Raw genomic sequence first — 16,019 nt, 5'->3', positions numbered from 1 at the left:
TTAGTGATTTATTTCACATCGCTATTACATGGTGCTTCTGACACATCTAGAGTCACTACACATACTAAGAAATGTCTTGAAATGCTGAAATAACTGATCCATAACGTTTGGACATTCCTTAGTTCTTTGCATCCTTCTTACAGTAAGTCATCTTACGGAGCCGTGAAGATTACTGTACATCACTTACCAATTTGAATATGAACTGAAAGGAAAGGACATGGGACTTCTCCTATGCGTTTATAAAACCTGTGAGACAATTTACACAATTATATTATAACAGGGAGGTTTCCATAGGAAAGTCAGCAATTGAAAGTCATCCTGGGAATTGTTTTGGCAGCACGTTAAGTCCCAGCCTCTGCACAGAGGAACTTAACAACACAGAGGGGTCTACAGTGGTGCAATTGCAAAGCAGGCCCATGGGCAGGAATAGGGCTACTGAATTCCACTGGCAGAGTAGAATGGGCAGCCCACATGGCTATAAAAGTAAGGGAAACCACTGTTTTGTGATTTAGACAGCATAAAACATCAAGAAGTTTCTTATTCCATCTTAAGTGCAAGCTGAAAGAAAAAACACTTGTAATCAGAAATAAGAATGTTAATACAGATGTCTTATTTCTAGATTATTCGAAGTGAGGTTATTTTCAGAACACCGGATGAGACTAAACCTTTTTGTAGGAAGAAGCTGGGTCCAAGGTTTAACAATGTTCTGGCCTGGGCAGCAATACTAACCCAAGAAACTTCTGCTCCCTCTCACTAGTCACTTTTCATTTAACTGTGCTACTTCCTATCAGCTCAGGTGAACCATTCAATGTACAAGGAGCTACTTTCTGAACTGAACTGATGGAACCAATCCAGCTTAAAAAAACCACCTTGGAAAGAAGTCCCTAAGTAGGATCCTTGATCTTGTTCACAGCTCAGTACTAAAAAGCATTTATTTTCACACAAATAATGTTCTGCTCAGAATCTGGAACCCCTTACAGTCAGTAGAGTTGCCTAAGACAGCATATCATCAAACTAGAGTATGAAAGGCAGACAGATTACCTAATAATTATTGCAAACATTTAATAAATTAGGAAGAAAAACAGCATCAAAAGAAAAGCACTATTTTGGAGAAGCATCATGCCATTTTAAAATACACAGGTGTATGAGCTAATACAGAAAGGTTTTGAAAGTTAACACTAGTGAAACCATCACTGTAATTCCTGTACTATTACTACTTTTTTTAAGGAGTATTTTGTTTAGTGTAGTAGATAAGAGTCAAAATGGCTGGAAAGGTAGTTGTTCTGGGACTACAGAAATGAACATCAATCTTCAATCTGGTCATTCTGTTTTAACACCATCTACCTTCTCCTTGCTTCTCTTCAACTTTGCCTTTGTAGGCTCCCTCAAATCTGTATATCTGCCTCAATTACTGCACATAGCAGTCAGTCACTACTGCTATTCAATCAATACAATACTACATAGACTGGAACATGAGAGCTGACCACTTATAAATTCCTCCTGCTTTTCTTTCTTGACTGGGAATTTGTAACAACAAACTCACAGACTGCAAATTCTGCTTTAACTTTGTGATGGTTGTTTTCTGACTAAAGACTGCTGCAACATGACATTTTCGTTGCTATTTATCTCAAGTCTCTTTTCTGCAAGTCACCAACTTCTCTTATAACATCTTGCAGCAGTGAAGATTTTGGCTCAGGTTCTGTTTTCTCTGTTGCGGAATTGATTTCCAAGCTGATTCACAATAAACTCACTTTATGAAGAACAATGATAAGACATTTAAAAGAGTGACACAAACTGTGTTCAAATCGCACAAAAGCATTAGGTAATATTCAAATACATGCCCTGGGACACAGTGGGAGACATTTCAAAGTTACATAAAAGCTGATAAAGCTGCAAACTGCAATCTGAAGACTACTTTATTCTGGGGGTAGACCACTGTGAAACCTTAAACAATAGCAGGAGAAGCAATATGTATAATGCATCATTCTTTTCTAAACAGTTGAAAATAAAACAAACTATTTTACAAAATGATGCAAAGTATTCAGTGTTTATAATGTTCCAAATAACTTCAACAAGTAGCAAATGGTAACAAATGTCTACAATAAACATACTCAAAGCAGTAACTGGACAGCAGCTTACAGAGTTGTAGCTGACAGTGTCCCAAGTGATTTTAAAGGAAACAAGTATTTCCAGCTGTAAATGGTATCTAAATGAACAGAAGTGATTGCAAGTCCTGCAAGACAGACTGCTGAAGAGCGCTCTCAAAGATGGAAAAATCAGGCAACCTCAAAAGACAATGGAAAATAAACAGCACATCAGAATGCAATCTGTGTTTTATCAGTATGGGACACGTAAGTCTTCAAGAGAAAAGACCCTACAGCATTACGAATGATAACTTAGTTTTACAACAGTAATGCCATTTATACATAAAGGCATTTTGTCCAGCTCTACACAAGTACTTGGATTAGCTTTTCTGACCTTAGTAATATAATTCTGAACACAAATGCAGCAGCTCCATAAGCAAACTGAAAAGAAAACCACAAAAAACTTGCAGATAAAAAAGATAATTTAACAGGGTGCCTTAGAACACCTAAGTTAAGTCTTTTGAGATAAAATACTCCTGAACTAGTCCTCTCCTTTCCTGCACTAAATTTATCAAACAGCGATCGCTGAAGATATGCTGCTGACAGAAAAGTTACTTACAAGCAAAACTCCTCTCTCAGAGAATAATCAATCAAAAAGTCAATAAAGTTGGACCTGTCAGTATTAATAAATTCATTACACACACATACTTTTCATGCAAAGTGTAAAAGGGATTTGTGAGTCAAGAAGGTTGAGAACCACTGCCAACAAGGCAGTATGAGACTACTTTCCTTAGAGCCCCAGTGACTAGCATTTATCCACCTTTCCCCTCCACCACTCACACTCTAACTCAACAGAAATTATCACCCTCTAAACTCACAGGGGGGGCCCTACTTTTCCTCAGGTGTTAATTGGTACACATCTGTAAAGCCTACCTTAACAACATTACAAATGTTTTGAGCATGATCTGCTAAGACACACAATTACAGCTGCCATTTCTCTCAGGTCTCTTTTCTGCAAGTCACCAACTTCTTAGTGACATCTATAAGCAATGTGACCAAAAGCTGGCCACATGTCAAAAACCAGGGTGCATGCAGAAGCACGGATAGTAGAACATGTCTGAAGATGAAAGCCTGCCATTCATTCAAAGAATGCAGCAAACGACTTGTGATCTAATAAATGAAAGATGACCAGAAAGTGGGAGAACAGTTTGAAAGAAACAAGAAGAAACTATCAGGAAGCAGCAACATGAACTGTTCCTGGATGCTGAACCCCGTTTACCTCACAGTTTCTCTAATGAGCACAAAGGCAAAATAAGATAAAATGCAAGACACTGGGACAATTGGCACATTAAGGATTAGGTAATATATGTGTTTTAGATTCATTACTTATGAAAACTTTTCATTAAAAATATTATTTAGTCCTATTTAAATTCATTTTTTAAAAAAAGTTATGCATTTGCATAGCAAATCCTTCATATGATACACAAGTTTATAGAACTGTTGAGGGGAAAAAAATGAATGAAGGTCTTGTATAAGGTTTGAACTTATTAAAATCAAATCTTCCTGTAGCGATGACTCAATTTTTACAGTGCTTTCACAATGACCAGGCGGATCTCCTGTCACAGTATTCACCCTCAGCAAGCTGAGCAGTGTAGACTTCTCCAAACAAAAGCTCAAGTCAACTGGCTCGGTAAACATGGGCCTTCAGGCTCTAAAAGTCTGAGATCCTGCTTCCAAAAACCAACACCTACACTCTGAGGCAGGCAGAGATGAAGAGAGAAGGGCATGTTTCTCTACCAATTCAGAGTAATCCATCTTACTAGGAAGAGGTACAAAACCCACATATTCTAAACACACCAAAAGCTCTGCTGCATTCCAAATCGGCAGTTTCTGCTAATGACAGCGCAATAAATACATAAACTTAGGTAACAAGCCACAGCTGTGATGAAAGGTATCCATTGACAGATAGCAATTTTGATAAGATCTTCAGGTAGAGTAACATTGCTGGCTACATAAAAGTATTTTCAAAGTAATTTCAGATTATTTCTGAAGTGTTAGTGCACTGGCTTTGGATGACCAACCAGAACACTACCATAGCTCAAAAGAACCCTTGAGAACCTCTCCCTCCACTACAGTCATTTAGAAACTTAAAGTTTCACATTTCAGTACTATTAATTACAGCAATCAAAGTCTACCTTTCTTTTAGATTTTGCAAATTATTTAAAATCCAAAGATGGTCTTTGACTCATCTCTAATGTAACCTTAACCCAGTTACTTTGCATCCACTAAAGACAAATGTACACACAGACAAGTGTGATATATTATTGCGTTTCCTGCTGATATATGTATATACCACTGTAAAGGCAAGACAGCTCACACCTCCTTTCATTGAGGAATGGGGTACCTCAGGCTTACTCACAGGATTAAAGTACTTAGTGAATAGCTGAGTAACAAACTTATTTGAGCTGTTGCCATTGTTCATGTACATGAACTCCTCCCATCCTAAGTGCAGGATCAGTGTAACTAACTTATTGCAAACTGATCTTTAAAATGGAAGTGATTACCATCTATACCAAAAGATCTTAAGACTGAAGCTCAGAATCACCTTGGATCTGAATTAAGTCAGTATAAAGAAAACAAGTATATAAATACACCAGTTCATTAAAGGTGAGTTAATACATCGGGATTGAGTCTCATCAGAAACAACTTCCATTTTTAATTAATGGAAAAATCTGAAAAAGTTTGTAATATTCCTGTTATAAATCCCCTTTTGTAAGAGTATTACAAGGGAAACATCTACACATAGCTTAAACACTAATTGTTTTCCCATTCAACAGTAAAACTTTCATCTTCATTTAAAAGAAAAAACTGTCTCAGTACTATAAATAATGCTTGTCTCATTGATAAGCCACTAAGAGCCACAAAGACTTGAAGTAGTAGGCCACAAAAATTCAATTTAAAACAGTACTTATATTATAAAAATTAAATATGAAAACTCTGTCCAACATGCATATTCCTCACCTGAGTTTTTCAAAGAAATACTTTATAATATAAATTAAGAACATGGTTGATCTTACCATTTCAACTTACCATTCCATTGGAATTATTTATTCCATTCATATTAATTTTAGTTACAAATCTAACTGTAGGAGGTGCTTCTGGATATTTAGGTCCACACTCTACTTTCAGACTGTATATTCTGTTTTCATAGTTTGTCTAGAAGGCAAAAAAACAGACTAATGCACTTTACTGAACGCTAAATATTACTGATTTTTTAAAAAGCAGAGTAAAGGCGAGAAGAATAAAGCTCAAGAAATATGAAATAAATATAAATTTGTTAATACTGTGTACAAACTGAAGGTCTTGGATTACTGACTGATACTCCACTGTTTTGGTTATATTGATTACTTCAGGATTATGTGTAAATTATACTACCTATTGACTATTCCATACACAAGTTTTAACACAATACAATTCTTTCTTTAAATCACATTTGCTCTCATCCTTTCTACCCACCTGCATTCTCAAAACAACATTGGAATAGCACAGGGCTGAGAGAAATCAATAATCTTTAGGAAAACTACCACTTTCTCCTGTAATGAAATATCTAACACTGCAAAAAAACTGGAGATGGAGAAAGATGGATAACTCAAGTTAAGATATAACCAAGAACAAGATAAAAAAAGGATCTGCAAAAGAAACATATTCTGCAAGTAATTAACACTATGGAAAATATATAAGATGCTTGGTTTACTGGAGGATTTATGAACTTTGGACAATAAAGTGTCTGCTAGCTTGCAGATGTCATTCCCAAGTGACTAGAGAGCAGATAATTCTAAATGCAAGTATATTTTGAGAAAGTCACATTAAAATTAGGTATGGTTCTATCTTTTTTAATCTTTTCAAGTAGACCATGCCAAGGATCAGTGGCTTTGCTGGTCACTGATGTACACACCTCTGTGCTCTAAAAGGAAGATAAAGCCACTTTCTACACCTGTCTTTCTATTGGCACAACAGATACAGCCAACATGAACCAAAAGCAGTAACATGCCTCTGAACTTCCCAAAAGCAGCATCTTTCAGCTGTTCTGCATCAGCCAGCTGTCACTCCAAGTAGAAGTATCAACCACGAAGCCAAGTTACCAAACGACAGTCCACTCTGTGGTCAATTAAAAGGCAGAATGGAAACAGGACTACTAAAGCACCCTAACTAAAGCACCCTAACTGTGTACCATAATTTTGAGAAGGCATAGAAACTGAGCAGCAAGTGAGTCAGAAAGAAACAAGGCAATACAAAAGGTTTTCTATGATTCTTTCCCATTACTGGGAGGGTGGTGAGACACTGGAACAGGTTACCCAGGGAGGCTGTGGATGTCTCAACCCTGGCAGTGTTCAAGGCCAGGCTGGATAAGGCCTTGGCAGGACTGGGGGGGCAGAGGGGGCGCTGGGACTAGATGATTTTTAAGGTTCCTTCCAACCCTTAACATTCTCATTTTATGATTAAAAGCTAAAGGTCCAATACAAGTCATCTTGTCCTGCTACAGGTAACATAGCTGGTAGTACAGCAAGAAAATATTAACAAAAATTCTCATTATTCACTCAGCTAAAACAATTTACTTTCCCATAGAGGAATAGTGGAAACAGGCCAAAATGTATATATACTGCTCAAAACTCTGAAAAATTCCAAGAACAGCACTCATTCTCATTCCCTTATTCATATCCAGGTGGCTTCTCAATTTTGCTGAGTTTATCAAGTCATTGTTTTACTGCGAGCCAAGCATCCCTTGCCAGCTTCCCAAAAAGCCTAAAGCCCCATTTTCTGGGGGTCAGAAAAATGTTTCCTTCAATCCAAAACAAATCTTACCCTCCTCCATCCATGCCGGTCACCTTTCAAACGAAGGAAGAAAAAAACCCTGATAAGCAATTTTTGCACAGCTCTAGAGAAGCCACCTATGAGAAGTTCATGCTGTGGACAGTATTAATAACTTTCTCTGTGTTTTACCTTACTGCACCATCTATATAACTCAGCCAATTCAAAAACCCACCTATCTTTTACAAACACTGAAAGCAGATATGCAATTCCTCTCAAGATGCCACCACTGGCTTGGGAACTGGTGGCTTCCACTTTCTACAATCACTGTGTACTGCCAGTCATTCTATCAGCAAGTTTGCAAGTCCCTGATATGGCACAAGATATTATCTGCATGCATTCTTTCTCATAAAAAAATAAAATGACAGAAATACAAACTGACCAGAATTAACAGCGCATACCAGGTTCGGTTGAGTTCATTATTTTTTTAAAACAAATGGGATGCTCTATAATAATCACTCCCTTCAAAGATATGGAGTAGTCTACCTTAGGTCGAATAAGAAACCAGTCACAGGCAGTTCTGGAGGCTTTTTGGAGAGGAGAAACTACTTCAGCTAGCTCAAATTTTAGAGTTCTTATCCAAATCCATAACACTACAAAGTTTCTTCAAAATGTACTCAAACACTGATTCCACAGAAGTTAGCATCCAAAGCATACAATCATTATGCTTATATTTTAAATTTGTCCTCTCCCAAATGCACTCAAATCTTAGGAGCTCACAACAATTATTCAAGTGTTCATTACAGTCTGCTGCAAGTTGGAACTGACTTCCAAAAGGAGCTTGAATTACACTGAATCTAACTCTGGAACTCTGTTACTCTGCAAGACACTGTCTTCACTGAGGCCAAGTTCTGATCCCGGTTCTTGTCCTGGACAGTTGTTTCAACAAGCATCCACAGATAGTAACGTTGTGCTAGCAGTGAAAAGACATATGCTACTTAGTCATTTAAAAGTCTCATTTACACATTGAACTTTTGTGTCATATTGTAACTCATGAGAAAGTGCGCACATAAGTAAAGGTGTCTCCACTTGCATCTCATGAGGCAGATACTCAGATACAAGAGATGATTACTTCTCTTGCAGGTTTTATCAATCTAAATGACATTCTACAGAACTCCAAAGGTCAGAAGGATTTGAGCTTTGTGTATATACTTTAACTATCAGAGGTAATTAAAAGCCGCTTAGTCTTTAGGCATGATTCAACTGAAACACTGACACTGCTACACTGAAAGACTATTTGATAAAACTTGTAAAGTTGAAAATATATTGCCAGTTTAGTATAAAATTGAAACTACCAGGCACATATGACAAACTATGGAAAGACAGCTATCTGTTTATTGTATTATTGCTGTACACTTCTGTGCAGTAATAGTAGAAATACAGAATGAATATATTCCTAACAGTAAAATAAGTCTCAAATCACAAGTGGCTTTTACAGCCAGCTGCAGAAACAGGGAAGGCTAGACTGAAAACACTAACATGCCTGAAAGTGAAGAATTCTAACAGGAATATATAGCATTTCTACAATTTCATACATTGAATTTCAACTAATTCCTTTATGGTGTAGAAAAGTAACATTTTTTTGCAGTTTGTATTGCCTACAAACTTATTAATTCATCACACTTACCCTTGGTGGCCCAATAATCATTCCTGTCCATCTGGTGAGTGTCATATCTTCATCATCTTCAAGGCCCCAGCTTACTGTACCATCACCCACTCCCTTCTGCCCTTCTTCAAGTTCTTCCAACAAGCGAAAATTACGAGGTACTTTAACTGGAGAAAAGGGGAAAACGTAATTCTCCTCACATTAAGGAAAAAGGAAACAATTTCATTGCTTTTATATATTACACACTGGCAACTGCTGAATACACTTTCAAAGTCAAACAAATACTGCCTGCATGAGTTCATTTAGCACTCAGATTGCTTTGAAGCAACTAACTGCTTCACTGGAAGGTAGTTACTACCAATATAAGCCATAAAAGAGAAAATAAGAGAGCTTTCTTTAGTTTGAGATGGCTTAATTCAGATCTTCTTTCCCAAGCACAGTACCATTTAGAAACAGTACATTTCAAAATCAATTCACTGTCTGTCAAGTTCTAATCAACTAGAATCCACATAAAATTGATATGGCAATTCTACTCAAAAAATAATTACAGAATGCAACATTTAACACAGATTATCTTAATAAATGTAAACTGTAAGAGAAAGATTGAAACATTTTCACTGGAGCTATTTTTTAAAAACCCAACAAAACACTCTAATATCTGCAAACAAACTGAAAATCAAGCCTTTTTTAATCTAGTGATTAATATTGTCACTTACCAGAGGAAAAAAAATAAGCACAGAAACACTGATTAAGTTGTTAGAGAGAGATAATGACACATTCACAAAAGAATATGAAGATGTACTGCCTTAAAAGAGAGAAAACTAATATACTCACCAAACTATAGTTACTGGATTTTTATTATTATACATGAAAACAGGCAGATACTAATCGGTGTTAAACAACTGGATGCTTAATTGCTTTACATCACAGAAGCTAAAATGGTACTTCAGCACTGATGTAGGGAAAAAAGCTAATTAACATTTGTGCATGCAATCATGGAATGCTTTCACTTTCAAATAAAATACGCACAATGAGGTAGTAGCCATATTATAATACCATAAGACTTCCATTTTCTCATAGTTGCTTATAGCTCTGTAATCTTTCTTACAGCTACTTACAGCTGAAGTTCTTTCCATGGTTTTTACTAGAGATCTTTTCTAGTACTGGAAGAATCCAGGTGCTCTATAAAACTAAAACTTAAGCCTGGGTACACGCAATGTTGTTAGCAAGTTTGAAAAAGATGGAGGTCAAAGAAGACTGTTTTTCATATCCATTATTCAATCACTGGGATTTCAGGTTCTACATTACCTAGTTTGTATTCCAAGCAGTCTCTATGAAAAAAAAACTAAGAGCAAGAGTATACATTATTTAGTCAATATGCAGCATATGGACCAGGACAGATACACATACCTTTCAGCAACTATTCAGATAGCTTATCTTGCTTAACTACGATTTCTCTTCTATTATGTTTAAAACTTTTTTTTTCTTTTAGTAACACAGACTAGGGAGATGCTCCTAAAAATTTCTGAAACTATTGTGTCCAAGTTCTCCAAATTCCCATCAGAAAGCATTAAGAGTATATTGTCAGGACAGTGCAAGGAAATTAAGTCATTCATGTATGGCCTCACCTTCCTGCTTTGGTATTGCCACTCATTTGAGCCCATAATGAGCTACTTCTGCTTGCTAACTGAGCAGAAAATTATACATTGTGGTTAGTTTTCTAACAGCTTAACAAATCAGCCCTGCTCACGGAGAGATCTGTCAAGTACTGGCATTAAAGTGCAGTCATGGTAGCAAAAACTCAGACAACCTCAATGTAAAAATACATAGAAGCTTATTTTTACAGATAACAGCTCACGTTCTACTACCTGTACATCAAGGAGCAGATCACTTCTCAATACTTTGACACAGATTCTTTTAAAAAGCTTCATTTAAATTCATTTGCCCATTCCTCTGGTCCCATCCTGACTTCTGATTAACATTATGTCTGTACACTTACGTATCTAATTCAGATCAGAGATGAGAACTGAGAATCATGCTTCTATCACACTATAAAGCACAAAGTTTTTACTTCTGCTCCAGATTCATACATTCTCTAGAGTTGAGTCTGCCAGCATGATAAAATTCTACTAAACTTCTTGTTTTGCATCACATGACTGAACAGCTCCTGATTGGTATGTGGAGCCTCAAAAAACACCCACAACAACCCCTGCCCCCAAACCCCATGTACTTTAGCATCCAATCATTACCTTAAACTTCTCCAGTGGCTGCTCAGAATGCAGAACCTCTGATTTACAGTTTAGCTCTTTAAAAACCACATAAAAGATGGTACCAAACGATTTCTTTCTGATCACCTGTTATCACCTTTCAGTACAGCTGAGAGGACCCAACTGCTCATTGCCTGGAGGTTCCATGCCTTCTCTCAGAACTCTGTTGTTCTTGCACTAACCAGACTCCTCTATTAGCCAAATTGTCACACTAATTTAGCAAAAAGCTGTTTTTCCTTCAGGCAAAAATCAAATCCAGCCAGTTAATCAATGGAATTGACTCAGGAAGAAAGATCAACAAATACCAGAGCTGACTGCTGTGCCCCCTCAGTGCCATCCTTTGCAACACCATGGGTGTGGGGATGAAGAAGCTTTTTGTGACAAAAAGCCACTCGACTGAGTCAGTTGTTCCATAAAATTGTACTCAACATACCAAACTGTAGGAGATGACACTTACAAGAAAATAAGAACCCCTTATGGCTAACTGACCTGTGTTAATCACATTTTTTCCACTACACTATCTGTGCTCACTAGTTCCCCTAATTGCCCAAGGGGAGAAGGGAAGGACTTCGGAAATCTCCAGAGCATCTCCAGAAAATAATTTAGATCTAACTGAAAAGAGACAAACATCTTAGAGCAAGTGCCAGGCTCCTCACACTAACATTCTTATCAGTGCTTAAACTAGGTAGTAAAACACTGTTCTGAAGTTAAAAATAAGAGTAAAACCACCTAGTGTTAAAAAAATACACCAAAAAAAGCCCCATCAACAATAACAAAACATATCACCCTAATGAGATTCCAACTCACTAAAAAACTCCCAGAAAAAAGAATCTTAGTTCTCAACTATAACTGGACCAAAGATATGTTCAAAAAGGTTCTCTTTCAGAAAGTTACACATTTGAGCAACTACTACATTTGAGTCAACGGTGCATACACAATTTGCAGTTTTGTCTCTAATCCAGCACTGCTTCCAGCACAGCTATTTGCAATGACAGACTAAAGCTCTCCATTTGAAAATACAGATGGGCTCATCCAGATGCGGAAACAAAAAAAAAGCAACACACCTCTAGCCTTCCTTCCCTTTATCTGCAAAGTTCACCTCACTGTGGATTTTACTGACAAATAACCTCCTGACTCACCTGCCCTCAAATTGTCTCAGGAACTGTCAAACAACTTTTACCAAATTTTCATAAACAGTTGAAGTAAACATATTTCACTTACACAAACAAAACAAACAATATTCACTCACGCTTACCTATACCAATGGTTTTTAATTTAAACATTTAATCATGAAACTGGACTATAGAAACTGGTACCCATTAGAACTCCATGAAATTATCAGTTAATTTAATATTTTGGAGCAGTAAGAAGATAATAAAAGCAATAAAGGTAAATAAAGACCTTAATTTAAGTATGAGGGCCTATTTTCATACATATGGAGCTACTTCAGATATTACATTGTAAACTACCAAATTAATAGAAGCAGGAAATACATTATCACAAAGCACAAGTCAGAACAGAAGTTAGAGCTCTGCTTTTATCCAGAATCTGTATAACCGGGGAAAAAAAAAATCAGGACAAAAAAAAAAGGAATCTTTAGTATCCATTAGCAGGACCAAGAACTTTCACTGGAGCAATAAAGGTGAATTGCCTGAATGGACCTGATCTTGCTAGTATGCCAGGCCACAGTTCCACAGTTGGTAATGTCACATCACCCATTAGTACAGAGACTTAATCAGCATCAACACAGAACACACAATCGCACTTATGTCAAATCTGACAGAACACATCAGATATACTAATCACATTTTTAAACAATTTTCACATGGACACACTCCTTCAAACACAGTTGAGAGTCCGAGCTCCCCACACATCAAATGATTCCTTGCTGTGTAACAGGCAGGAGTGGGATAAACTACACTCTTCTCCCAGCAGCTTATAAGAGGGAACAATAACCCTCATTATTCATAGACTGGGTCACAGCCTAAAGTGCGAGGTCTTCTGTTACAACCAAATCTATTTTTTTAGAAAAACTGTCTATTACAATATCCATACCAACATTCAGTTTATCTTAAAATCTCCCTTAGCTCTTGTCTTCAATCACTCCTGAAAATTACATCAGTACCAGGACGCTTTTACCATAGTTAAATCAGCATACTCCATACTACCAACACTCCCCAAGACAGCTATAAAAACAAACCCTAATACAGATGCAAGAGCAAGCTATATCAGGAAATTATATGTTAACACAGCTAGGATACTGTCAGGGATGCTATTCTTCCTGATTGAGATAGCTATGTCAGGAAAAGTCTGTAGTGTGAACAGTTTTGAATATGAGTTAGCTCTTGCCCACTGTCTTCCAGCTAACAGAAACTGAAAATGTATATCTAGCTTGGTAACAAAGAGAAAAACTCTCAAACCCCATTTATCAGCTTCAGGCTGGCAAGAAGTATTTCTTAAGGGTAGGGAAACGGGGGAAGGATGTCAGCATTGCAAATCCTAAGCCATAATATTTTATCTCCTGGGGCAGGGGGAGGAAGAAAAAAATCACAAAGAGAAACAGAGAGAATAACAGGTTCCTTTCAGCCTCTGAACAATTCATCTTGCTCTGGACAAAATAAAGCAAGAAAATGAAATATTGTACTAACAACAGCACCACACCACACACCCACAAAAAGAACATAAAATCAAAGCCTTAAACAGGTCCTGAAATGAGCAATACACAAAGAGAGGAAAGAGGGCCCGGGCATGTAACATACTAACATATTCTATTATGGTTGCAAAAGATATTTCTGTGAAAATAAATTTTTGAAAGACATCCTTCTCTAGGAAAAAAAAAAAACAACCTTTATAAAAAACTTGATCTATATTTTTATTTCATCAGTTACATCACATACTCTTTTGCCTATACACTAAAAAAAGCTTCTTACTATCAGGAATGTCCTATCAAGAAGTAGTACCAGGTGTAGTGTAATGACATTGCAATTTATCTGAGGTTGATCACAGTAATCAGACTCCAAAACCCTGAAATATTTCTAGTAACTTGCCTATTAACCAAGCTGCACATGGGAGTTTAGTCTTCAAAAGAACTCCACTGCTGGCATTAGTAGCAGAATGCAGCAATTCAATAGTGAACTTTGTTGTTGTCACTGCTGTAGTTTTAAATCAAGTATGTTACTACACACATAGTAAAGCACTGTTTCCAATAACCAAGACAACAACATGATTCTTGTTCAAGGTAAATATACATTTCCAATTAAAAGCAATACATTTTTTCCATTAACTACAAAAACATCCATTCAAAACATTGCTGCTGCACCTGGAATCAACCCAACCATGCACTACCAAATATACAGTGAACTTGCACTGAAAAAGCTGTCGTCATTATATGAGTTTGATACATCTTGATATTTCTGATAATTGAAACTTCTGCTTTCTCAGAATTACAGGCACAACCCTCTTCCTTGAACTGCTTTCCAAGAAAGTTTCAATATATTTCAGTAAAATTCAAAGTCATAATCCTGTATATCGGTCTTATTCATAAAGCTGCGTTTACTGTACGCTATTTTTCTCTACTTTCCTTCAGCAAATGTGTCCCAAAGCAATGAAATTCAAGCAACAGAATATTCTGCATTAACAGTTTTGAGTTTAAATTGGGGAAATCCTATACTATGTTATCTTAAATATCTTTGGTAAAATGAAGGTATTTAGCAGCAACACGTGGTCCACGCACATCAATCAGGATCGTGAATAAGATACTAATCAATTCTAGCATGTATGGATGAAATATCCCTATAATGCAAGTATAATTTTTTCCAAAGAACATTCAGATATCATTGATTTTGACACATAAAACCAAATAGATGCATTTCTACCAACGAAAACAGAAGGACTTGAAGCCACTCTGTACTGACAGATGATATAAAAAGAAAAGAGATTACAGAGACCCCTTTGTGCTACCAAAACTGATCCTGGGCAATCCTTCAAAACCAACAATGATCTTGGATGCTTTCTTCTCCATTTTGCTAGTGTCTGAAGTATGCACTATATCAGATCAATTGAACAGTGTCATTACTGTCTGCAACTGGCAAAGCTGTAAGCAACACCAGTTCAGATCTGCAGAATCATGAAGACCAACCTAACTATGCTTACTTGTGGAAGTCTCCTAGGAATAGAAGCTCAAGAAGAAAAACAACTCTGACATAATCAGATAAAAATTCGTTTCCATGTAAAAAGAAATTATTCATCCTAAGAAGAAGGAACAAACGAGACAGCTAATGTGAAGAATTAATAGGAGATGAGTAGCAGGTAAGTTTTCACAGCTCAAGTAAACAGATGTACATCAGTGAACACCATAGAGCACACAGGCATTTATTCAATGAGTTCAATGTTCATTGTAATTTAGAGCCAGTTTTGCTGCAACACTGAACATAAGAAAACTGCCACCTTGCAAGAATTAAAGAAATCACCTGTACTCAACAGGACTGGTAAGAACTGAATGGGCTATTGCACTTCTTTGCAGGACTAAAACATATACATACATATATAAAAAACATGACTATGTAGCAGCCCTGTAACTGGTTAACTTCTTTTTCCTTTTATAATATTTGAAATTAAATAAACTGAAAGCACCCAGGCCGAAAGAACTTCAAGGAAGATGTGAGAATCTAGGAACTACCTTGAATTTTAAGTATGCATTTCATCAGTTTTTGGGTTCTGTTTTTTTCATACGAAGATATGTTACTTCCTAAGAAACATTTCCCAGCATGAGCCAAGAAAGAGCCAGAGCAGTGTGAAGGCCTTCATCTTAAAACCTAATTTTTGGTTAAAGCTAGCCAAAGTATTAATCATTTTTAGAATCACACTGGTGATAATTTCTCTTTATTTCACTTAAGTGAAATCTTACATTTGTTAGTATCTTTCTTAACAGACACAGTCCAGAAATAGTTAGGCAGCATGAAAATAACTTTCATAGGAATTTCCTTTATATTTGAGTCTAGCCACAGCCAGAAACATTCTTATGCCTTATATTAAGAAGGCAGCTAATGAGAAACTATGTTAATACAGCAGAAGTCTCAGTCATTTACTGCAAACCTGCATTCATGTTTTGGTGGAGGGGAAAAGGGCTGAAGGGATATAGGGATATTTATTTCTTTAGGGTAAGGCAAAAACACTAGTGTTAAAAAAAACAAA

General features: G+C 36.6%; 1 protein-coding gene across 5 annotated transcripts in view; it reads right to left on the bottom strand.

Annotated features, from left to right (window-relative positions):
- The window catches only part of UBE2V2 (ubiquitin conjugating enzyme E2 V2), a 34,457-nt gene that overhangs the window by 1,357 nt on the left and 17,081 nt on the right, over nt 1-16,019 (bottom strand). For 4 of the 5 annotated variants that reach the window (XM_051770123.1, XM_051770130.1, XM_051770112.1 and 1 more), the window contains exons 2-3: nt 8,581-8,726; nt 5,175-5,300 (exon numbers count right to left, since the gene is read on the bottom strand). In XM_051770123.1, coding sequence (XP_051626083.1) covers nt 5,175-5,300; nt 8,581-8,726 — 272 coding nt within the window. Of the gene's footprint in view, nt 1-5,161; nt 5,301-8,580; nt 8,727-16,019 lie in introns of all 5 variants that reach the window. The other variant, XM_051770121.1, reaches the window with a different exon arrangement.

Source organism: Manacus candei, unplaced genomic scaffold, assembly GCF_025592945.1.
Source record: "Manacus candei isolate 608988 ecotype Guabito, Panama unplaced genomic scaffold, ASM2559294v1 h1tg000008l, whole genome shotgun sequence".
Classification (NCBI taxonomy): Eukaryota; Metazoa; Chordata; class Aves; order Passeriformes; family Pipridae; genus Manacus; species Manacus candei.
This window is presented reverse-complemented; position numbering and strand designations above follow the sequence as displayed.